At 52.2% G+C, this 22,989-nt stretch overlaps 2 protein-coding genes across 3 annotated transcripts in view; both read right to left on the bottom strand.

Annotated features, from left to right (window-relative positions):
* Nucleotides 1-6,881: 6,881 nt before the first annotated feature.
* On the bottom strand, nucleotides 6,882-16,111 carry SLC25A34 (solute carrier family 25 member 34). Its single transcript, XM_028741409.2, has 5 exons — nucleotides 15,425-16,111; nucleotides 13,262-13,327; nucleotides 8,212-8,364; nucleotides 7,486-7,620; nucleotides 6,882-7,203 (listed from the first exon to the last, which is right to left on the bottom strand). The coding sequence occupies exons 1-5, from the start codon at nucleotides 15,881-15,883 to the stop codon at nucleotides 7,027-7,029; spliced, it is 990 nt and encodes a 329-aa protein (XP_028597242.2). The 5' UTR covers nucleotides 15,884-16,111; the 3' UTR covers nucleotides 6,882-7,026.
* A 3,335-nt stretch (nucleotides 16,112-19,446) lies between these two features.
* PLEKHM2 (pleckstrin homology and RUN domain containing M2) overlaps nucleotides 19,447-22,989 on the bottom strand; it is a 40,351-nt gene continuing 36,808 nt past the window's right edge. For both annotated transcript variants that reach the window (XM_028741410.2, XM_077931118.1), the window contains one exon: nucleotides 19,447-20,959. In XM_028741410.2, the coding sequence (XP_028597243.2) occupies nucleotides 20,822-20,959 (138 nt within the window). In that variant the 3' untranslated portion in view covers nucleotides 19,447-20,821. The remainder of the gene's footprint in view (nucleotides 20,960-22,989) is intronic.

Genomic DNA, 22,989 nt, shown 5'->3' with positions numbered 1-22,989 from the left:
CACATTACAAATGCATGGAAATAAATGCATCTGGACAAACACGAGCCCTTGCTTGGACACACCGCGTACCAGAAACAAACCCCAGGTGCCAAAGTTCACTCGGTCTAGCCCAGCTCCCTTTGCACAATGGTGAAGCAAAATGTAACAAAGACCCGTCAATCAAAGCAGCAGGATGCCTTGTAAATCAGCAGGGTTCCAACCACAGTACCAGCGGTAATAATAATAATAATAATAATAATAATAATAATAATAATAATAATCCACCCATCTGGCTGGGTTTCCCCAGCCACTCTGGGTGGCTTCCAACAAAATATTAAGATACAATAGTCTGTTAAACATTAAAAGCTTCCCTAAACAGGGCTGCCTTCAGATGTCTTCTAAAAGTCTGGTAGTTGTTTTTCTCTTATTAAGCTTCTTGTTAAGGCTGTCAGATAAAGAGAAACCACTCCCCTTTGTGTAACAAATATTTATTTTTGTACTCAGCAGGGGTGCCAAGCTGAATAAAATATTGAGGGTTGTCAGGTAAGCCCTACTCCACATAACTGATCACATGATATGGCACATGTATAACATTTGAATGGCAATGCCCATCAACTTGAGGGGGGCCCTCAAATATTTTATGGGGTGTGTGTGAAGGGACCTCAGCCACTAAGAGTTGACTCCTATAGTACTCAGTATATGTAAAGATCATAACCAAGGAAGTTGTGGAAACTTTGCATCTTGAATTTTTATACTGTCTTGAAAGTCCCATCTCAGGTGAGCTGTGGAGGGGTGAGGCTCCTTTTTTCTGATCCTGAGGTGGCTCCTGCTGAGAGGGTCTTCCCCAACTGCACGGTCGGTCCTGAGTTTGAGTTTATCTCCACTGAAATCAAGGGACACTGCCAGGACAGTGGTACCTCGGGTTAAGTATTTAATTCATTCCAGAGGTCCATTCTTAACCTGAAATTGTTCTTAGCCTGAAGCACCACTTTAGCTAATGGGGCCTCTCACTGCCGCTGCGCCGCTGGAGCACGATTTCTGTTCTCATCCTGAAGCAAAGTTCTTAACCCGAGGTACTATTTCTGGGTTAGTGGAGTCTGTAACCTGAAGCGTATGTAACCCGAAGTACTACTGTACGTACCGCCATGCAAACCCTCCTTGACAAGCTTTCTGTCAAAATGTTTTGCAAGGACCAAGTACAAAAGCAGCAGGGTCACTTCTGGTGCGAGAGGACCCACATGGAAGCATGCAGGTGTGCTGGGCAGACCTTTGAGCTAACTTCCGTTTGGCCTTTGCATCCTGAGCCCTCATCCCAATTTCTGGTCCTAAGGGCTCAGGTTCTCCCTTCTGCTCCCATTAACCACCTACAGTTGGTGCCAAGGGTGCTAATCATGTACACCAGGTAGAGCTCACTGGGCAGGGGGGAAGGTGATATAGAAATGTACAGTGGTGCCTTGGGTTAAGTACTTAATTCGTTCCAGAGGTCCGTTCTTAACCTGAAACTGTTCTTAACCTGAAGCACCACTTTAGCTAATGGGGCCTTCTGCTGCTGCTGCTGCGCCACCGGTGCACGATTTCTATTCTCATCCTGAAGCAAAGTTCTTAACCTGAAGCACTATTTCTGGGTTAGCGGAGTCTGTAAGCTGAAGCGTATGTAACCTGAGGTACCACTGTAATAAATAATAATTGAGGTTTGGGGATATCTTGTTAATCGCTTAGGACTGCAGTGATGAAGCCAGGGCCCTCTGCAGGTGACAAAGCAGCTCCTTCTGCCATGTTAAAAAAATGGAAGCGTCTGCTAGATCCATTGAGCCCGGCAACCTATTCTCAGATGGAATAAGCTCTGACCCTCCTGCCTGAATGGAAACGGCACCTAGAGTGCTTCTTTAAAAGCAATTAGAGGTGCTTTGCCTGCAACACTCATTATTATGTGCCAGGCATCATAACCCTTGGCGCAAGCCTCGGCTAAAAAGCTTTCGGAAGAGCTTCTGCTCATAAGCCGGACCACGAAACGAAAATCGCATAGAGCAATTAGAGCCAATCAATACCAAGTGATAAAAGATACCATTGTGTAATAGTCGGCGATGGCACCGGGGGGGGGGGGGGGAGAGCTGTGTGTGTGTCTGCTAAGAAGGCAGTGTGTTTGTGCCAGGGGAGTCCGAATGTGGTGCTGCATCTGAGATTTTTGCTTCCTTCCTCATCATGTTTTCTCTTAAGAATATTGCGGAAACTTATGGGCTGCAGTAAGTTGGCCCATGGGGGGCTGTGGGGGAAGAGAGAGGAATGGGAATGAGAGTCGCTTTGACAGCTGCTCTAGAGTGGAGTGCAAGACCCAGTCGAGTTGAGGGAAATCCAGCTCCATCCTTGGTACATTTTAACCTACCCTGCCTTCTGTTTTTGCTACGTAGTCTTCCTTCCTTTTTAATATTTGCAGATTGTCACAGTCCTATATTATGCAATGATAGTTTTAATTACATAACAAAAGAAAAGAAAAAATTGTTTTGGGCTTTCCCTCTGCTGCTGAAAAAGGGATGCAGGTGGCGCTGTGGTCTAAACCACTGAGCCTCTTGGGTTTGCCAATCAGAAGGTCAGAGGTTCGGGTCATGTGGCCAGCATGACTAAACCACTTCTGGCACAATGGGACACCGTGACAGAAACCAGAGCAGCGCATGGAACCACTGTTTACTTTCCTGCCACAGCAGTAACTATTTATCTACTTGCATTTGTGCTTTCGAACTGCTAGGTTGGCAGAAGATGGGACAGAGCAATGGGAGCTCACCCCATTGCGGGGATTCGAACCGCCAACCTTCTGATCGGCAAGCCCAAGAGGGGTTTAGACCACAGCACCACCCCCGTCCCGCTCGATAATTTTGGCTCGATGTGCTTTAACAGCTCTCCTCTAGGCAGACATATGCAATTGTGAGCATAATGTATTTTTGTGGGATGGATGAGTTTTTCTTGGTGGGAGATGATATATTAATTGAAATTTATCCCTCCAGGCTCCCAGATGTGTGGATTTCAAAATCTAAAAAGCAAAGGAATTAAGAATGGAAAGCCTTGTTTTGAGCAAGTCCAGCTAACAAAGCAAGCTGGCTTCCCCCCACGCTTAACAAAGAATCAGGCAACAACTTGTAAAGTATGTTTTAAAATAAGATTATCTGGGAGAGGGGAAGTGACACTCTACCAATTGTATTCCTATGGTCTGAATACAGTGGTACCTCGGGTTACATACGCTTCAGGTTACATACTCCGCTAACCCAGAAATAATACCTCGGGTTAAGAACTTTGCTTCAGGATGAGAACAGAAATCGTGCGGCAGCAGCGGGAGGCCCCATTAGCTAAAGTGATGCTTCAGGTTAAGAACAGTTTCAGGTTAAGAACGGACCTCCAGAACGAATTAAGTACTTAACCCAAGGTACCACTGTATCTGCCTATCAGCAATATAACTCTGTGGACTTAGCCCCTTCTCAAGCTAACTAGCAATAATATGCACTTGTTGGGTTTGGCTGCTAATCTCCCAAAATTTTAATAGTTTATTTAATTGTGTTTAGTGAAATGTGCAACTGAGCAGTTAATGTGAAGAGTCACTGGCCATTTTCCTGTGAGGAAAAGTTGCAGCATTTGGAGCTTTTTAGTTTAGAAAAAAGATGAGTAAGAGGCAACATGTTAGAAACTTGACCAAGTGTTTTTGATTTGATTCAGTCTTGGTCATGATTTTCTAAATTTGGGACCTTTTGTTAATTTTGTTCCACATGGTGCCAAGCTATTTTTTAAAAATGAGTCAGCTGTTTAAACATAAAATAGCCACCATGCGTATAGAGAAATTTATTTTACAACCTTCTGCTAGATGGCAGGAGAGAGGTTTGTGGACTTTGTGCAAAGCAGATTAAACTGGCTAGCAGGGCAGCATTGTTGGCTGATGACTATCCTCTGCTGCTTCCCTTTTGCTATTTGTGCACCTCGGCCTTCCTCAAGCCGATGTTTTGAACTACAGTGCCCATCAGCCCCCAGCCAGCACAGCTGCATGGTGCTGGGGCTGATGGGAGCTGTAGTCCAAATAGCTCAGAGGGCACCAGATTGACAAAGGCTAGCCTTGCTGATGACAACAGTCGTGCTGAGCTCCCTCCCGCCCTTCTGTGTGCCTTGCTACCTGTTCCCATCCTACAGAGGTGCATCAGCGCCTCCAGGTGGGACCAGCCCTTCCCTGTGAGCTTTCAGCCAAGGGCACCTATAGAGAGTCAACAGCGTATACCTGGTGAGGTGGCACCTTCTGGTGGATTTCTGGTGTGACGTTGACAAAGGTGCCTGTTCATGTGCAAAGCTGAAAGTCCACAGGAGGGTGCGGCTGTTCATCTCGAAGCTGCTGTTCAGAAGTGCCCAGCCTGTGAAGAGGGAGTGCCTCTCCCCTCCCCATTTCCCTGGTTGGCACAACTCCCTCTTCCCTTCCCCAAACACACTGCTTCTCTGGCAACAAGATGCCCAGGGGAGGCCCACAAGCGGGATATGAAGACAGCAGCAGAAGAAACTCTCCCACCTTTGCTTGAGGAAAAAACTGAACTTGGTGCACCAGTGGGCTGGAGTGGTTTTGAGGGTGCCAGGCTATTGAAGGGGAGACCCAAGATCCAATCCCCTACTCAGCTGTGACCGCCAGTTGCTCCCTCTCAGCCTAACAGGGTTGTTGTGGGGGTAAAATGTGGAGAACGGTCTTTTTTGCTACTTTTGTTGTTGTTTAGTCATGTCCGACTCTTCGTGACCCCCTGGACCAGAGCATGCCAGGCACTCCTGTCTTCCACTGCCTCCTGCAGTTTGGTCAAACTCATGCTGGTAGCTTTGAGAACACTGTCCAACCATCTCATCCTCTGTCTTCCCCTTCTCCTTGTGCCCTCCATCTTTCCCAACATCAGGGTCATTTCCAAGGAGTCTTCTCTTCTCATGAGGTGGCCAAAGTACTGGAGCCTCAGTTTCAGGATCTGTCCTTCCAGTGAGCACTCAGGGCTGATTTCCTTCAGGATGGATACGTTTGATCTTCTTGCAGTCCGTGGGACTCTCAAGAGTCTCCTCCATCACCAGAATTCAAAAGCATCAATTCTTCGGCGATCAGCCTTCTTTATGGTCCAGCTCTCACTTCCATATATCACGACTGGGAAAACCATAGTTTAACTATACACTTTTTGCCACAACCCTGAGCTTATTTGGAGGAAAGGTGGACTAGAGATAAGAAGTGAGAACAACACAGAATGGGGAGGAGGGACCCATTGAAGCCTCTTACCTGTGGGGCTGCACAGGTGAGTTCTGTGTAGGCAAGAGAGTACATTGCAATTCCATCTCTCTCTCTCTCTCTCTCTGACAGTGTTTGCACAAAGGGATTTATATAGCACTCCCCAATATTACCACACCACACACACCATCGTCTGAGTGACCCTCACAACAACCTTGTGGGGCAGGCCAGTCCCCTCGTTCCACCCCTGAATTTCTAAAGGCACTTTAGCAACTCATGGTTCACTTGACTTTCTAGATTTGTGCTGGTTGGGGGACGGGGACTCCCTGCCAACTCCCCTGGAAAGAAAGCGGTGGACAAGGCGGCCTAATGTGGCTTAGAACCCACCCCCAGACCTATTTGCTGAACTGAACATTGCCTACTCATCCATGGAAACCCCCCCCTCCAAATGACACCTCCTGAGAGAGGGCTATAAATACAACAAAGTAGAAACAATCTTTATTGGGCTTGAGCTCTGCCCAGCCACTGGGCTCCAGTTACAGCAGCTGTTGGAGGAAACAAGATCACCTTGCTGAGCAAACCTGCCACCCCCCTTTCCCCAGTCCCGGCGGGAGGGGGGTCTCTGCTCTTGGCAAGGTGCAAGGAGGGGAGACGGGAACTTGGCAGGGTCCAAATGTCAGAGGCTAAGGCGTTGCCTGCGTCGCAGATGTCTCCGGAAGATTTTGACCTCGACCCAAAACACAGCTCTGCTGTTCCTGAAAGTGGCCACAGCTCCTCTACTGCTTGCACTCCTCGAACTCCCATCTGATGGGTTCAGAGGTTCAAAACAGACCTATTGTCAGTTCTCCAGGGTTTCAGGCTGGGAGACTGAAGCTGGGACTGCCTGCAAATGGCAAGGAGGCCGCAGAGCTACAGCGCCGTCCCCAACTCCTGAGGACTAAATGGGCTTTGTGTGGGTGCCTCTGCCTCTAGGACAGAACCCTCCGTCTCTTCAAAAAGCGGGAGCCTCTTCTGCTAAGGGCGACACACTTTTGCCTCTCATTCTCCGCACATGTCTTTTGTCTTTCCGCTCACCTTCCCTCTCGCTTCATTCGCTTTCTGCTCTTCCCCTGGCCCAGGCAGGGGGACGTGCTGCGGTCTACCTTAGACCCAAGCTTTGGAGCCTTCTGCACCAACCAAAGCAACACTGGCCCATCGGGCCTCATAACTGGGAGAGCCTCACCGGGCCAGGCCTTCTCATGCCATTTACCCTTTTATTTTGCTCTGTTAATGCCTGGTGCCCATTCTCTACCCCTTTGGTTGCAGGGAGTGTGTGTCCCAAGGCAGGGAATGGACAGGATACTGTTTAGAGGCCACCAAATGCCCAAATCTGCACAGGTGGAGCTGCAGCTAGTCCGGGGATGCCCCTCCCTGAGCAGCCTCACCCCTCCCAAAAAAGGTCACGTTGATGTGAAGCTGCTGTTTGGCTCAGAGGCAACCGTCCTTCTCGTGCACCAAGAGCGTCTTTGCAATTCTTGCTTTTCAGAAAGTTGGTTCTTGGAGGCCACTTCTCTGGTGTCACATGACGAGTGAGAAAATGAGATGGGGAAGGGCTGGGTGCTCCCAACCGTCTCCTGGAAGAAGGGGCTGTATGACCGCCCCCCACCCAAGACCCCTGGTCCGGGGGAAAGAGGACACGCAGCTCCAAAAGCCCCACTCTTCATTCCAGAGCTGCCTGGGAAAAGACCAGCCTCCCACCCCAAGTTCTGGTCCCATCAGTGAGGCGGGGAGAGGGAGGAAGAGAGCGGGCGCCCCTCTCTCTGGAAATGCCGTCTTTTCTTGCAGGGTTTTCAAGCCCCCTGGAGCTGGTAGGTGAATTTCCTCAGTTCGTCCCAGAAGAGGAGGCTGAGAATGGTGTGTGGTCCCAGGCGGAGGTAGGCAGGCCCCAGGCCCTTGTAGAGGGCCAGGACACCCTCCTTGCCGGTGACCTGCACCACGCAGTCGAAGAAGCCGCGGTAGTGCTTGCCCTGCGGGTGGCAGAGGGGAGAGAGCCTGGTTAAAAGCTGGACACACGGCCTGTGGAACAAGGGTGCTGCAACTCCTCTCACCATCCCTAACCACTGACTGTGCTGACCGGTGGGAGCTGGGAATTCAGCAACACCTTGGGGGGCTGGAGCTGCCCCCCATCCCTGAACTAGCCCCAGGCTGCTTCTGTTTAGGCTCAGAGACATGAAACTCCTCACCTCCCTCCACAAACCTCTTGGGGTTCCTAAGGCTGCCAGTGACCACCCCTGGCATGAGAGACTTACCATGCCCAGCTCGTCCACTGGCTGGTTGTAGAGTCTGGTGCTCACCACATCGAAGGGCGTCATAGCCACAGCAACAGCCACGCTGCTGATCATGCCACCAGCAAGCGCCACCATCCAGCTGTCTTCCTTGAACCACTGTGGGCAGAAGAGGGCAACAGTAAGGGGGGGAGAGTCGGCCCCACCCCACCCGCTCTCAACAGCATCAGGATCAAGCAACAGGAAAAGCCACAAAGGCTGAACATTGTATTTATTTAAGGTATATACCACCTTCCTCCCCAAAGCAGCCCACGGCGGCCATCACACAAGCGATGAGACAGTTAAACCATGTAAAGATAAAGCAGGATAAAGCTCAGGAATTAAAAGGAATGTGTTCAGCAGGTGCCAAAAGGCAACAGAGACAGCGCCTGTCACACATTTAATGGGAGAGAATTCCAAGGGGTTGGTGCCACCACCCAAAAGGCCCCGTTCCTACCCTGTGTGGAACAGATTTCCTGATGAGCTGACCACCTTCTGCAGAGTGCAGGGATCAAGTGGGGTATATAAGGGGTGAGAGGATCTGCTAGAGAAATCAAACAAGCTGGCAGGGCTCATCTTGGAAAAGGGTTTAGGACGGGGTGGGTCTGAGGCGCTGCTGATAAGCTAGACCTTTGTTCCAGAGGCAATGACAAAACCAGAGCCATGCAACTGCCACGACCCATCTCCCCCACCCTCCGGCCCCCTCCTCACCTTTTGCTTCCTGACCCACTCTTTGGCGGAGGCGAAAGTGGCCAGCTGGACGGCCGAGCCCACCATGACGCGAGGCACGGCCCCGTTCACCCCTCGCCACAGTCCCAGGAGGCCCTGCTTCTTGTAGATGGTCTCAAAGGCGCTGGAGACACTCTGCGGGGGGAGAAAAGCTGCAGGGGTTAGTCAGCAGGGGGCAGCAGAGAGCAGGGGCAGCTGCCTGCATTGCCCCACTGTGGCCGGACACTCATCTGTGGCTTTGCCCCCCTCTTCTCGGTCTGGTAAGGGGGGGCAGGAAGGAAAGCCACACCCTTCTCAGGCTTCAAGCAGATCCCCCCCCCCAATAAACATGGGAACTATAGTTTACCCCTTACAGAGCTACAGTTTCCAGGATTTGGAGGTGATGTGCATTAAATCATAGAAATGTAGAAATGGAAGTGGTCCCGAGGCTCATTTAGTCCAGCCCCCTTAAAATACTGTCCCCTATCCAATTCACTGTCCCTTATCCCCTATCCAATTTGAAACCATACCGGACCCTGCTTAGCTTTGCAAATGTGCTAGCAGTTTTATTGCTTTCACCACTAGGATGACTAGTTTTGTAGCTCCGTTCTCACTCTTTCAAAGAGAAACACCATCATGCCAGTGAGAGACCATCTGCTTGTGTTGCCTTAATCTGAAGGCAAAAGGGCCAAGCCTACGAGGTCAAATTGCAGTTCCTCCTCTCTTAGTGATGAAGAGCTGCACTCCAGACTCCTGAGGGGCTCAGGAAGGGTTTTGACGGAGTCCAAATTACCAGGGACACCAAAGAGCACATGATGCACCCATCCTGACCCATTTTGCTTTGGACAAAACAACAACAACAACCCTGCCCCACCCACCAAGGCTGTTGTTGCATGAAGCAGACGGGAGAAATAATAATAATAATAATAATAATAATAATAATAATAATAATAATAATAATAATAATTTATTATTTATACCCTGCCCATCTGGCTGAATTTCCCCAGCCACTCTGGGTGGCTCCCAATTGAGTGTTAAGAACAATACAGCATTAAATATTAAAACCTTCCCTAAACAGGGCTGCCTTCAGGTGTCTTCTAAAAGTTTGGTAGTTATTTTTCTCTTTGACATCTGGTGGGAGGGAGTTCCACAGGGCGGGCGCCACTACCGAGAAGGCCCTCTGTCTGGTTCCCTGTAACGTCACTTCTTGCAATGAGGGAACCGCCAGAAGGCCCTCAGAGCTGGACCTCAGTGTCAGGGCTGAACGATGGGGGTGGAGATGCTCCTTCAGGTATACAGGACCGAGGCCGTTTAGGGCTTTAAAGGTCAGCACCAACACTTTGAATTGTGGAGGAGGAGGAGTTTGGATTTGATATCCCGCTTTATCACTCCCCTTCAGGAGTCTCAAAGTGGCTAACATTCTCCTTTCCCTTCCCTGAGAGCCAGTGTGGTGTAGTGGTTAAGAGCGGTAGTCTGCTAATCTGGGGAACCGGGTTCGCGTCTCCGCTCCTCCACTTGCAGCTGCTGGGTGACCTTGGGCCAGTCATACTTCCTTGAAGTCTCTCAGCCTCACTCACCTCACAGAGTGTTTGTTGTGGGGGAGGAAGGGAAAGGAGAATGTTAGCCGCTTTGAGACTCCTTAAAGGGAGTGAAAGGCGGGATATCAAATCCAAACTCTTCTTCTTCTTCTTCTTCTCCCCCACAACAAATACTCTGTGAGGTGAGTGGGGCTGAGAGACTTCAGAGAAGTGTGACTAGCCCAAGGTCACCCAGCAGCTGCATGTGGAGGAGCGGAGACGCGAACCCGGTTCACCAGATTACAAGACTACCGCTCTTAACCACTCGGAAATGTACTGGGAGCCAATGCAGAAAGAGATCTTGCAGGGGGAGAGCCTCTGAAATGAAATTAAGACTGTTCTCTTGGTTCCATGAGCCTGAAATTGAGGCCCACATAGGTCCGAAGCCATCCTTGGCTGGTAATCCCCCCACCCAGACCTGGTCCACCCATGAGGCCGGGTGAAGCAGCTTCCTTGGGTGGCAGAAAACCCTGAAGTGGTGCCCCTGTGGGCCCCTGCACGCCCAGGGCAGGCGGCATGGTCCTCTTTCACCCCAAGCGGTGAAATGGCATGCTCTGGCTCTGCCCCCTCACCCCAGAAGTGGTCCTCCTCTCTAACGGGGGATCTGGATTTCACATAAGCCACAGCAAGACTGAGGAACGCCAGAGGACACAAGAGCCAAGTGGTCCAGGTTCATTTCCCTTGACTTCGGCTCCATGGCCACGGACGACCTCATGGGCACACGGTGGAAGGATGCCCTTGGCCAGGGAAAGCAGGTGCACCACACAGACTAATGAATCTGCAGACCTTACAAATGTCCCTATTTTCCAGGGACAGTCTCAGATTTACAGAAGCCGTCCTGGTTTCTGATTGGGGAATGTCCCAATTTTCCTTACGATGTGCCTATTTGCATCAGAGAACTGTTGGAGGCTATGGAGTTATGTCACCCCCGAGCTAAGGAGATAAGTAACCAGACAACCTTTAGAAGACATCTGAAGGCAGCCCTGTATAGGGAGTTTGTTTTAATGATGTTTTATTATGTTTTTATATATTTTGGAAGCCCCCCAGAGTTTGGGGCAACCCAGTTGTTGTTGTTGTTGTTGTTGTTGTTGTTGTTGTTGTTGTTGTTGTTGTTGTTGTGGAATAAAGGGTAAAGGGACCCCTGACCATTAGGTCCAGTCGTGACCAACTCTGGGGTTGCGGCGCTCATCTCGCTTTATTGGCCAAGGGAGCCGGCGTACAGCTTCCGGGTCATGTGGCCAGCATGACCAAGCCGCTTGTGGCGAACCAGAGCAGCACACGGAAACGCCGTTTACCTTCCCGCCGGAGCGGTACCTCTTTATCTACTTGCACTTTTGTGCTTTCGAATTGCTAGGTTGGCAGGAGCAGGGACCGAGCTCACCCCGTCGCAGGGATTCAAACCGCCGACCTTCTGATTGGCAAGTCCTAGGCTCTAGAAGCTGTTATTTTCATTGGAGAAATATTGGAGGGTATGAATCTCATACCTCTGATTTACAGTGTTATTGAACGCTGTGGGTTTACTCTGAATAAAACACCTGAACACCAGTTGAACCAGGTGAGGGATGGAGTGTGGTGGATGCTATCCAGGCCAGAACTCTGAATCTCCTGATCTGAGGGTGGGCGGGCTCTGGGAGAGAGGGTCTTGCCCTGTGCCAGGGAGGGCAAAGGGAGCCACATCAGCAGGAACCCCCTGGCCGCTGGGCCTGGGACCAGCACACACCAGTGGCACAGCTGGAGGTCCCTTCCCCTTTGCTTCCGCCTCCCTGCTGGGAGAGAAGCCAGCCGAAGGGAGCTCAGGCCAAGGGGGAGGGTGCAGAGAGGACGTCCGTGTTTTGCAAAACAAACATGCTGAGGTGGTTGGAAAGCAATCCGTGCGGAGCGGCACAAACAGCTGACGTCACCTGAGCTCAGGAACAAGCCAACGTCACCCTCTGCCCTCTCTCCTCCTTCCCCAACTCCTCCCATTCGGCAACTCTGGATGCTGCAAAACACTCACTTGGTTCTCAGGCTGGCAAAGTGAGAGGGCTGAGATTCTCCTTCAAAGCAAGAGACACCCCCCCCCCCCCGTTCCGTTCTGCCCCGGGAATGGCATGGGGGAAATTCAGCAGCAGAGGCCAGGCATAATCCAAATTTAAACCTAACGGGGCAGAGAAAAGAAGCAGAGTCTGCCTCTAACGTGCCATAAGCCATGGGTAGGCAACCTAAGGCCCGGGGGCCAGATCCAGCCCAGTCGCCTTCTAAATCCGGCCTGTGGGCGGTCTGGGAATCAGCGTGTTTTTACATGAGTAGAATGTGTCCTTTTATTTAAAATGCATCTCTGGGTTATTTGTGGGGCATATGAATTTGTTCCTTCCCCCCCCAAAAAAAAATATAGTCTGGCCCCCCACAAGGTCTGAAGGATAGTAGACCGGCTGAAAAAGTTTGCTGACCCCTGCATTAAGCTGTCTAAGATGGCACACTAAATATTGGCATGGTGGGCATATCAGAACCCTCTGGAAGAAATAAGAAGAGCCCCTGTTGGCTGGAACAGGGCTGAGCAAAGCCAGACAATATTGCTGGACTTCTGGCCACCCCTTATACTGAGGCAGTCCATGGGTCCATCTAGGTCTGTCTCATTTATACACTGACTGGCAGCAGTGGCTCTCCAGAGCTTCAAGACAGGGGTCACCCCCAGCCCTACTTGGAGACGTTGCCGGGTCTAGAACCTGTGACATTGTGCATGCAAAGCAGAAGATCTGTCACTGAGCTCGGCCATGTTGGCAGCTGGGAGTTGGAGTCCAACACCATCACCTATGGGGCACTGCGTTGCCCATCCCTGCTCTAGAGGCACCTCTGGCCTCTTTGTCAATGAATCAACCCTCCTCTGCAGCGACTACTAGGACTGGGGACAGTGGGCAAGAAGGAGAGCTGCTCCAAGCCATTTTGCAGCCTCAGGAAGAAGTGGCACACACACACATAGGCATAACACGTCACTGCTGCTGCTGCTGCTGACCACTCCACAAGCGCCGCCTGAGGCAGCTGCCTCACCCTGCCTAATGGAAGGGCCGGCCCTGGCAGTTACGGTGGCTGCTGATTGGTTGGCTGTCATTTATACAGAAAGTGCCCAGGCAATGCTGCCAGAGCATGGTAGCCCTCAGCCCAAAGGCCTTGGGTGTGCTCATCCAGTGCTTTCTGTGTCCACCAATCCTTGCTCCTCTTCTCTGCAGCAACAAACCCCTTCCCCTTTAAATGGTCCCAGCTGGGGAGGTTCCGCTAGAGCGTCTGCTCTGCATGCAGAAAGTCTCAGCGCTCATTCCCAGTATTAAAAAGACCCATTGGCAGCTGATGGCTAGCTGGCCTGGCCTGATAGAAGACGGTTTTCTGTGTTCCTCCTGCATACACAACAGACTAGACATCACACACACACCCAGAGGGCAGCCCCTGCAAATTCACCCCCCAAAGCCTCATCGCCGCCACCCTCCTGACCCCCAGCTCACCTGGTGGTTGTGCTGGTGCCCCACGGCGATGGCGGCCAAAGTCTGGGCCTGGAGTTGCGTCTTGACCTGGAGTCGCAAGCAGAGGAGCAGAAAGGTCAGCGAGAGCAGAGGCGGGTGGCAGGAGTGTCTCCCCCCCCCCACACAGATTGTTTGAACCACTGGCTCCTTTGCAGAAAGAGGAGGACTCTGCCCGACCTTGCAGGCAACCATAACGCCTCCACCTTCTCTGCTCTGTCAACACCCTGGAGAGGTACCTTGGGGACAGTTACATAACTCTACCTGGCTGGTGATCAGACTTCTGAGCACCCCGGGAAGGCGCAGCTCCTCTTTCCAACGGCCAGCCCCGAGGCCAAGTTACAGAGGGCTTACGGTCCGCCTCACCCTCAGGGAAGTGGATCCTCATTTCAGGCAGGCTGGAGCTCAGTGGGTGTGCACTCCCTGAACCATGCAGTGTGGATATTGTAGACTTTGCTAGAGTTTAGCGGAGCCCTGCCAGGTGTGCCGACTTGCATAAAATATTGGGGAGGGAGCCCAGGTAGGTCCCATCCCACATAATCACAAGATGCAGTACACACCCCGTTTGAATGGCAACGCCAATCACATTTTTCTGGGTGGTGGTGGTGGTGGGAAGCAGCCCCTTCAAATATTTTATTGGGGCGGCTCCTAAGCCTGCCAGGTCTTGGCCTTGTCTTCAGAAGTCCTGAGCTCCCCTGAAGGGTGTGTTAGGCTGTAACACAGATAGCAAAATAGCCACCCTTCCTCTATGCCCCCAGCTCTCTAAGCATGTCTTAACCACCAGGTCTTCAAAAAAATAGGTAACCCGCCCCCCCCATCTTTTCCTCATTGGTGCTCACTCTGTGCCATTTCTTTTAAAGTGCACAACTTTCCCTTTGTTCTGTGCCGGACCTCAGCATCCTCTGAGCTACTTGGGATTCTTGTCCAGACCACAGGTTGGTGGGTGGAGAAAGGCTCTCGCCTGGGCTCCTCCGACATCAGGATGGGGCCGATGGGAATTGCAGCCCAAAACACACTAGAGACAAGCTTGATCCAGGGCGGCCAGCGCAAGACTGATAGGCCGTGCATTTCACATGCACTTTAAAAAAAAAACCTCTAGCAAAGAGGGGTTCTGTATCCCAGGCACAAATGAGCAAGATTGCCCCAAGTTTGTGCACTTGATCTCTCTTTTGGGCAAGGAGGAGGAGGCTGTAAGAAGGTCAGCCATCCCCTGGGAATCTTGCTCCTATGTTGCCCAAACACATTTCGCAGCCTGCCTTCGCTGGGACAAGACTCTTGGCAGCTTTACGAAACAGGAAGAGCTTCTCAGAATGCTGCAGAGCAACTCTTGCAACCCCACACAGGGCTGGTCTAAAGCTCTAGGAAGGACAGTTGGACAGACAGACATATCCAAGCAACCAGCAGCCATTTTCCAGGGTGGTTGGTAGCTGTATGTGGAAGAAACTGCTCAGCCCTCCAGGGTTTTTCCCCGTTTCTGTCCTGCCATTCCTCCAAGGAGCTCACAGCAGCGGTATATGTGGTTCCCTCCTCATTTTATTCTCACATCTACCCTGTGAGGTGGGTGAGGCTGAGACTGGCTCAAGACTATACTTTCAGGGATCATCCCAGTGAGCTTCATGGCTGTTTGGGGATTTGAACTCAGCTCTCCCCTGGTCCTAGCCCAGACCTAACCACTTCAGCACTCTGAATCTCAATGGGCAAGGGGTGGGGGACGCCACAGACCACCAGCGGGTATTTGAGAGACACAGCAAGAGAGGCGCAACAGGAATGCCTCGGATGTGGCAGACCTGGGCTGAAAAATCCCATTTCTGACACAGGCTCAGTTCATGGCCAGAGGCCAACTGCCTCAGCTTCCTGCTCTGTAAAATGGGAACAAGTCATGTGAAAGGGAGCCGCCTGATGCACAGGCAAAACAGGACAAGGGTTCACAACAGAATTACTGCAGATTTGTGGGGCTTGGCCAGCTTTCTGCCTGCCTCAGTTCTAGCTCTGCAAGATGGGGATAATGAGAACTGGCCTGTGTGCAAGGTTCAGATGACAAAATAACATATTTCTACTTGCTACAAAGCAGGGTCACAGAGACACAAGGCTGCCCACTGCCCTGAAGCCAGCTCGGCTTGCCAGGCAGAGCATCGCCAGGAGACTCACCAGATAGGCTGGGCTGCCCACGAAGGCCCCGAGTGCCCCGGCCACGGCCCCCGCCACGATGGTCCCGCCTGGCTGCTGCGTCAAGCCAATGTCTTCGGCGTGGGAGTAGAAGAAGAAGCGCACACCATTCATCAGTCCTTGGTAGAGCAGCCCGGCTGTCAGGCCTTTCTGGAGCCCCCGGAGCCCGTCAGCCCGGCTGACAGCCACCATGGCGTGAAGGACCCCCCGGTAATGGCGAGGGTAGGTGCCCCGCGAGCGGAGCTCCCCTTGCAGCTGCAGGCGGGTCTTCACCACCTCCAGAGGGTTGGTGAAGACGCAGGCCATGCAGCAGGCCGTGGCCCCCAGGACGAAATCCACTGGAGGAGAGATGGAGAGGATGGCTGCCGCGTGGCTGCGGGGGGGCTCCATGGTGTGGCCCCCGCTGGCCCAGCTGTTGACAGGGACGACCTGGCAGGACATGCAGGGGGGTCTCCTCTGAAACTGAGCTAGCAGAGCTCTGTCTCCAGAGAAGTTTGGTGGGACTGCAGGTGGGCCCCGGCAGGAGCCTGCTTGGCCAGTGCCAATGCTGCCACCAACTCCCCTTTTCCTGGAGAGATCAGCCCCTCTCCTCCAGCAACCAGCTCCTCTCTTCCTGCCCTGCTTCCCAGCTTGCTTTGTGCCATGCAGGACTGTTTGTGCCACTTGAGTGACACCTTTCGGCTTATATCGCTGGCCAGCCCCCTCCCTCAGCTGACTCTCCGCCTCTGGGAGGGGTGGTTGGGTGGTGCCTTCCTCTCTACAGTATTTGCTTGGTGCCAGGGAAGGGGTTGGGCAAGGGAGGGAAGCAGGCAGAATGTAGGGGAAAGTTCACACACACACACACACACACACACACACACACACACACACACCAGTTCTGCCTGCCTCCCTCTTTTGTTTACTGGAGATCATTTTGCTCCTGAGCTTGCAGGAACACACTGCTCTGCAAGTGTGGGGGGGAGAGAGATGCAGCTCTTTCCAGACGAGAACAAAAAACCCCCCAACCCCCAGCCTTGAATTCCTGAAAAAGTGTGATTAGTGGGATGCATTCCTTGCGGGGAGAGCAGTCCAGTCAGCTAGGCAGGCAACACACACACATGTGGGTGTTTTTTTCATCATGTACACATACCCAGAGTCATCCAAGAGGAATCCGTATCATCCAATTTTTATCAAAATTCTAAGGTTTCAAATATAGAATTGATGCTCATAAATGTACACGTGTTTGAAATAGCACAGAAGAGCAATCCTGAAGCCATTTTGACTCTCCCAATTTCTCTGCAAGGAGGAAGGAAATGGGAAAAGCTTTCCTATTGTCTTTGGACTGTAGGGGCTTACACCTTCCTGCAAATACAGCCTGGTTAAGCTGAGCAAACTATCAAAATGTGTAAGAAATTCAGGAACTGAAGTATTTGCCATCTTCAAGGAATGGCCAGGCTACCCAGAAAACGCAATCAAGTAAGTCATTATCAGGAATCCTGGCAGACAGAGGAGAAGCAACACTCTCAAATTTCTGCTGGAGACCGCCTCCTTCTGTGATGTATGTATGTATGATGTTTTGGGGGGTGGTCTTCGGCAATTTCAAAAGTCTTTATAGGGTCTTGCACACCATTGTTCTGGGTCTCTCCTACCTCCTTGCAAGGGGGTGGGGACTCTGTTGCAACAGAAAAATAAAGACCCCCCTTGGTTTCTATGGATCTTGCCTCCATCCATTCATCTCTGACCGATCATGGACTTAGGGGACTCAGTCACTTGGGGAGTTGGGCAGCAAAAAACAACCCCCCCCCATTTTTTCTATAACACAATGAAGCTGAATTTGGGAAGATTCATAGAGTTGGCAGGGACCCTGAGGATCATCTAGTCCAATCCCCTGCTGTCCCTTAAGGGGATCGAACCTGCAACCATGGCATTTTCAGCACCACGCTCTAACCAACTGACCTATCAAGTCTGGAAAGGCAGATGAACAGGCCCAGTTAAGACCAACGTGGATAAGAAAGCATGGAAGCTTGGCCCACCACTCCCGGGTGCAGCAGTGCGAGCCATCACCATTGCGCCACCGCCGCCGCGTGTGGTTTCCTCCGCTGCTGCTGCAGCCACGAGTGGAGGATCCCTCTGCTGTCTGTATGGTGCATGTGCAGCCGCGCATGCACTGTATGTAGTAGTGCTGCGCATGCACCACTAGGCGGTTTGCTCCGCCCCGCTGCAGCCACGAGCAGAGGATCCCACCACCGTCTGTACATAGCGGCACCGCGCACGTGCCGTACATAGCAGCGCACGTGCATGTGCTGTACATAAAGCACGCACATGCAGCGTACGCAGCGTACATGAGCTGCCGGGCAGTTTACCCGCCCCTGTGGCCAGTATGCCCCACCTCTCGACACCCCGCACCAGGTGCCGGAGAGCCTTCCTTCGCCCCTGCCTGGAAGCAGGTGGATCAGGCCAATGTGGGGTGGGGGGGTACCAGGCCTAGCCTTCTGTCCTCTCAGTGCTCAACCTGGTGCCCCACCGGGAAGCCTCAAAGGAAGACTGAGGGCAACCACCACACTCTTGCGACTCTCGGCCACTGGGATTGAGAGGCGTTTATGGCCTCCAGCTGCAGAGGATGGCTAAGGATGGCAGTGTAGTGGCACTGGGTGTGAATCTCGGCAAACGACGCACCAAGAATCCTGCCCCGGGCACACAGTGCCTCTGCTGCTGTGCATGCGTGGCCCTTCCACAGAGGCAGAGCAGGGGCACGTCTTGAGCACGTGTCCGAGGAGGACCGGCAGCAATCCCCGTGCCCGAAAAAGAGCAGCTGGCTGAGTCTGGAGGCGTCTTCTTGTCAACAGCTCGAAATAGCACGTCTCAGGAGAGTGTGGCATTGCTGATGCTTGCGTAAGATGCACTGAGAGGACAAAAACATGGAAGGGTGCCGAGGAGGAGGCGGGTTGGGAACTAGGGCACAGGAGGGGGCAAAGGGACCCCTGGCTGCCCTTTGCCCTGGTCGTGGAGCCTCCTGCACCCATCTGGGGGCACCAGCTTCTCCTGCTTTGTGCAAAAGGCACATGAGGTCTGTTTCCATTTTGGGGTCTCTACAAGTTGGCACTTCCTGCCAGGACTGCAAAGGTTAGAAAAGCCTCCCCCCCCCCCCAATGGCACTGGACTGGATTGCCTTATCCTCAGCCTCCTCCCTGGCATAGGAATCTGCCTTACACTCATTCAGACCACTGGGTCCATCAAGCTCTGTATTGTCTACACTGACTGGCAGCAACTATCCAAAGTCTCTCCCCCAGGCAGAGTCCTTTCCCAGGCTGAGGCCTGTTTACCAAATGACACCCGAGGCTCCGCTCCTCACCTTAAAGCACAAACAGGTAACCAACAGAGGAAGGAGACGAGAGAACAGGAGCAAAGATTAAACTGAGATAACAATTTGTCAAATCCCTTTGGAGAAGAAACAGCCAGAGAAGAGCAAGCTGGTCCTCCTGCCGCCCTGGCAAAGAAAACCACCCTACAACTCTCATCGGGACACGGGTGGTGCTGTGGGTTAAACCGCAGAGCCTAGGGCTTGCCGATCAGAAGGTTGGCGGTTCGAATCCCCGCGACAGGGTGAGCTCCCATTGCTCGGTCCCTGCTCCTGTCAACCTAGCAGTTCGAAAGCACGTCAAAGTGCAAGTAGATAAATAGGTACCGCTCCGGCGGGAAGGTAAACGGCGTTTCCGTGCGCTGCTCTGGTTTGCCAGAAGCGGCTTAGTCATGCTGGCCACATGACCTGGAAGCTGTACGCCGGCTCCCTCGGCCAATAAAGCGAGATGAGCGCCGCAACCCCAGAGTCGGCCACGACCGGACCTAATGGTCAGGGGTCCCTTTACCTTTACAATTCCCATCATCCCTAGCTAGCAAGACCATTGGTCAGGGATTATGGGAATTGTAGTCTGAAAACAGCTGGAGACCCAAGTCTGGGAACCACTGAGCTACAGGGAGCTTTCGGGTCACCCCCTGATGTCCCAGGCAAGCAGGCAGACTCAGCATTAACCAAGGAGTGTTTATTACAGGGTAGGAGGGGAGATGTATGTGCAGATACATTCTGCCACACAGGCCACCTCTTGGGGGGAGGGGAGACCCCCTGCATGAACGCATATAATACATTAGCAAGTCTCTTCTCTGTTAAAGAAAATTTAAAATACCAACAGCTTAAAAAAAACACAACACCACCCTCCTCAGGCAAATAAAACCCGAACCCTGCTTATCATGGCTGGGATAACCAATGCGGCCCCTGCTTCCTATAGTTTTGCTCTTGGCATAAACAGATCAGCACCACCCACCCAGCTCCCTTCCAGCACCCCCCCCCCAGCAGCATTACCACTGCCCTCAAGCCAGCCAGGAGGGAGGCAGGCACAGAGGGACTCCCCTCCTGCAAAACAACAGGAATGTGAAGAGGCAGGATCTGCACAGACCAGCAGCTGCCAGGGCAGACCGCCCCCCCCCCCAAAGGAAGCTTCTCTGGTTGCAGGGGGCAAGGAGGAGAAGAGGATCTCACTGCACCAGGTCAAAGCCCACTCCTGACAACAGGTCCTTTCCTGGGAAACTCCACTCCACCCAGGGAAACCTGGGGACAGAGCGCCACCTGCTGGCCAAGCAGAGGAAGCTGCCAGCGCCGCCACTCCCACCCTGGCTGCTCTTTCTCAGCTTCCTTGAAGAGATGACAAAGGCCTAGATCCGCTGCGCCAGCTTTGCCCGGTAGCCTGCCGAGACCAGGGCAGAGGGGCTGGAGACAGGCAGAGATCCCTTCACAGAACGAGAACATCTGGGGGGCGAAGGAGAGATGGGAGAGCAGCAGGCAGAGATTTGTCTGTACCTCAGGGTGGGGCGAAAGTGGAATAAGACCGGCGAGTTTCCGCTTCGTTTTGACAAGAGAAATGCATGCAGGGTGTCCGCCACGTCCCAACCTTGCCTCATCCTAACAGCTCCAGACCTCCCGGCCCGGGTCGTGCCCCTCTACCCCACCCCCGTTAATAAGAGATTAGTATTCTTCGAAGATGAGGCCTTGCCACCAGGCCCCTGGGAGGGCTGCCAGCGAAGCGCCAGCAATCCAGTCCTGTCCATCGCTGCCGGCAGCCCTCGTACCGTAACCTCCAGCTGAGATGTAGCAGGAGAAGGCGAGATGCAGCAAGGGGGGCCCGGTGGAAGTTGCTCGAGGATCGCAGTGCTTCATCGGCCTATTATTACATGTGCACACTCACTCACTCAGTCACCCACACGGCCCCCTTTCGTCTCCAGCTGGATTCTGCTGGCAGCCAGGCGGCCGCAGGGAGGCCCAGCTCCACTTCAAGCAGCCTCTGGCTCGTGAAGATGGCCAATGCCCACACTGCCGCAGAGTCGTGTTTTTCCCTGCCGGCCGGGAGGCTAACACCAGGGGTCCCGGGAAGCCCTCCCGCGGCAAAGGCTGTCACTCCGCTGCCAGGCGCTGTGGATCAAGCTCACGGCGTCCTCGCACTTCTTCCGGATGGAGGCGTCCTCGATCGGCTTGTGCAGGAGGTCCACCTGTCAGGAGAAAACAGAGGTGGGAGAGGAAGGTTTGTGGTTTGCTAAGACCAAAAACAGGCAGTTGGGTGAGGCTGAAGGGTGAACCCTGCCTGGTTAAAGCCCCAGCAGCCAAACCACAGAGCCTGCGGCCACCTGGTCCACAGGATGCGACAGTAGCTGTTTCTTCATCACAGATAAGGGACTCAAATGGTATTGATGTATTGTATTTCTATCCCACTTTTTTCTCAGAGATCAAGCTGGCATACATAGTTTCCCCCGCTCCTGAATTAACCCCCAAGGTAGGTTAGGCTGAGATGCAGCAACCAGCCCCCAAAGTTGTCTAGTGAGCCTCCTGGCCGAGTGGGGGATTCGAACCCTGGCCTCCTGGCTCTCAGTCCAGCCATGCTGCTCCAAATAGCACCTGTATTGAACTAACATACACTTTCAACCATATACAAAAACGACAAAGTTGTTTCCTCGTGTGCACCATCTTCCAAGCTGGAATCTGGGGACAAACTCCACACACACACACACACACACACACACACACACCACCACCACCACCAAGGGATTAGAAGATATCAGTCTCCTGAAGGAACTTGACAAAAGGCTCTTCGTTGAAACAGATGTTTCAGTGATTACCTGTATCATAGAACTGTGGACTTGGAAGAAACCCTGAGGGTCCTCAACTCCAACCCCCCGCAATGCAGTGTTGCTGTTTTGTATAGTTGAAAGATTCTATTAGCACAAGCAGCTGCGCCCCCCCTCGCTCGGCTCACCAAACCCCCTGCTACTCCCCACCCACATTAACACCCTCAAACTTCCTCTTCCCACCCAATGCAGCTACCTAGCTCACTTTTCACCTTCCCAACCCCACTTCTTCATGCAAATCTAGGATTGCAATGCAGCTGTGCAAATCCTCCAGTGGGGGTGGTTGTGGTTGCGTGATCACAGAATTGTAGAGTTGGAAGGGACCCCCCCCCCCCCTGCAATGCAGGGATCTCAGCTAAAGCATCCATGGCAGGTGGCCGCCCAACCTCTGCTTAAAACCACCAATGAAGGAGAGCCTTCCATCTTCCGAGGGAGTCCGTTCCACTGTCTAACAGCTTTAACTGCCAGAAAACTATTCCCGTGTTTACTCAGAATTTCCTTTCTTGTAACTTGAAGCCATTGGTTTGGGTCCTCACCTCCAGAGCAGGAGAAAACAAGCTTGTTCCCTATTCCTTGTGACAGCCCTTGAGCTATTTGAAGATATCATTGATCTGCTTTCTAGAACCTAATATTTCTGTTTTTTCTTTTGTTTGTGGTGGCGCTTCAGGATTATTCTCAAAGGTTCTCGCCCTCAGCTTCTGCCTCCCGAAAGCCCTCGAGACACTACAAAGACCCTTCAAAATCCCACTCTGCAACGGCAACATCCTGAAACACAGAGCGCGCTCTGGAGGAGGCTGATAGGAGCCAGTGACTGCAGGTCCAAGGGGGGGAAATCCTAGGGGCTGGATTTCATCCCAATGCTTGATTTCATCTGATCCACTGTGCTGGGCTGCTCTGGACTCTCTGGGCCCAGCATTGGATATGGGATAGATATTTCATGCCTGTCACTTTACTAAATGGTGACTTATTTATTTCTCTGCTAGTCATAGAATGTTTCTATGCTAGTCATTTTTACTTCTTTTTATCTTTTTATCTTTCTATTTTATTCCTTTATTATTTCCTTCAATACTCTTCTCTCTTTGCTCTCTTTTCTTTTCCCTTTTCTCTGCTTTCTTTGTGTTGTTGTTCTGCTCTGGTCTTTTGCAATTTTTGTGGTCCTCGACTCAGGATTAAGGAGGGGTTAACATGGATGGATGGATGGATGAAGGGAAAGGAAGATCTCCCAGGGTGGGAGCATGGAAAAAGAAAGGTAAGCTCCCAAGTGAGAGTTGGAATGGCCCCTCCCTTTGTGAAAGAGGACTTCTTCTTTCTCTGTTTTTGTTTAGATTAGTTTGTTTTTTTATTGCAGTACATTATGTCTGAATAAACCATATTATATAAAAGAGGAAGGAGTGATG

Source organism: Podarcis muralis, chromosome 7 (assembly GCF_964188315.1).
Source record: "Podarcis muralis chromosome 7, rPodMur119.hap1.1, whole genome shotgun sequence".
Lineage (NCBI taxonomy): Eukaryota > Metazoa > Chordata > Lepidosauria > Squamata > Lacertidae > Podarcis > Podarcis muralis.
The sequence above is the reverse complement of the archived record's forward strand: the minus strand, read 5'-3'. Positions and strand labels throughout refer to the sequence as shown.

Bases quoted from the DNA above. Each gene is read 5' to 3' on its own strand.
- SLC25A34 (XM_028741409.2), bottom strand. From the start codon at position 15,883: ATGTCCTGCCAGGTCGTCCCTGTCAACAGCTGGGCCAGCGGGGGCCAC. The intron at 8,365-13,261 runs GTGAGCTGGGGG...CTCCCCCCGCAG, and splicing joins GGCACCAGCACAACCACCAG to AGTGTCTCCAGCGCCTTTGA. The intron at 7,621-8,211 runs GTGAGGAGGGGG...TTCTGCCCACAG, and splicing joins AGTGGGTCAGGAAGCAAAAG to TGGTTCAAGGAAGACAGCTG.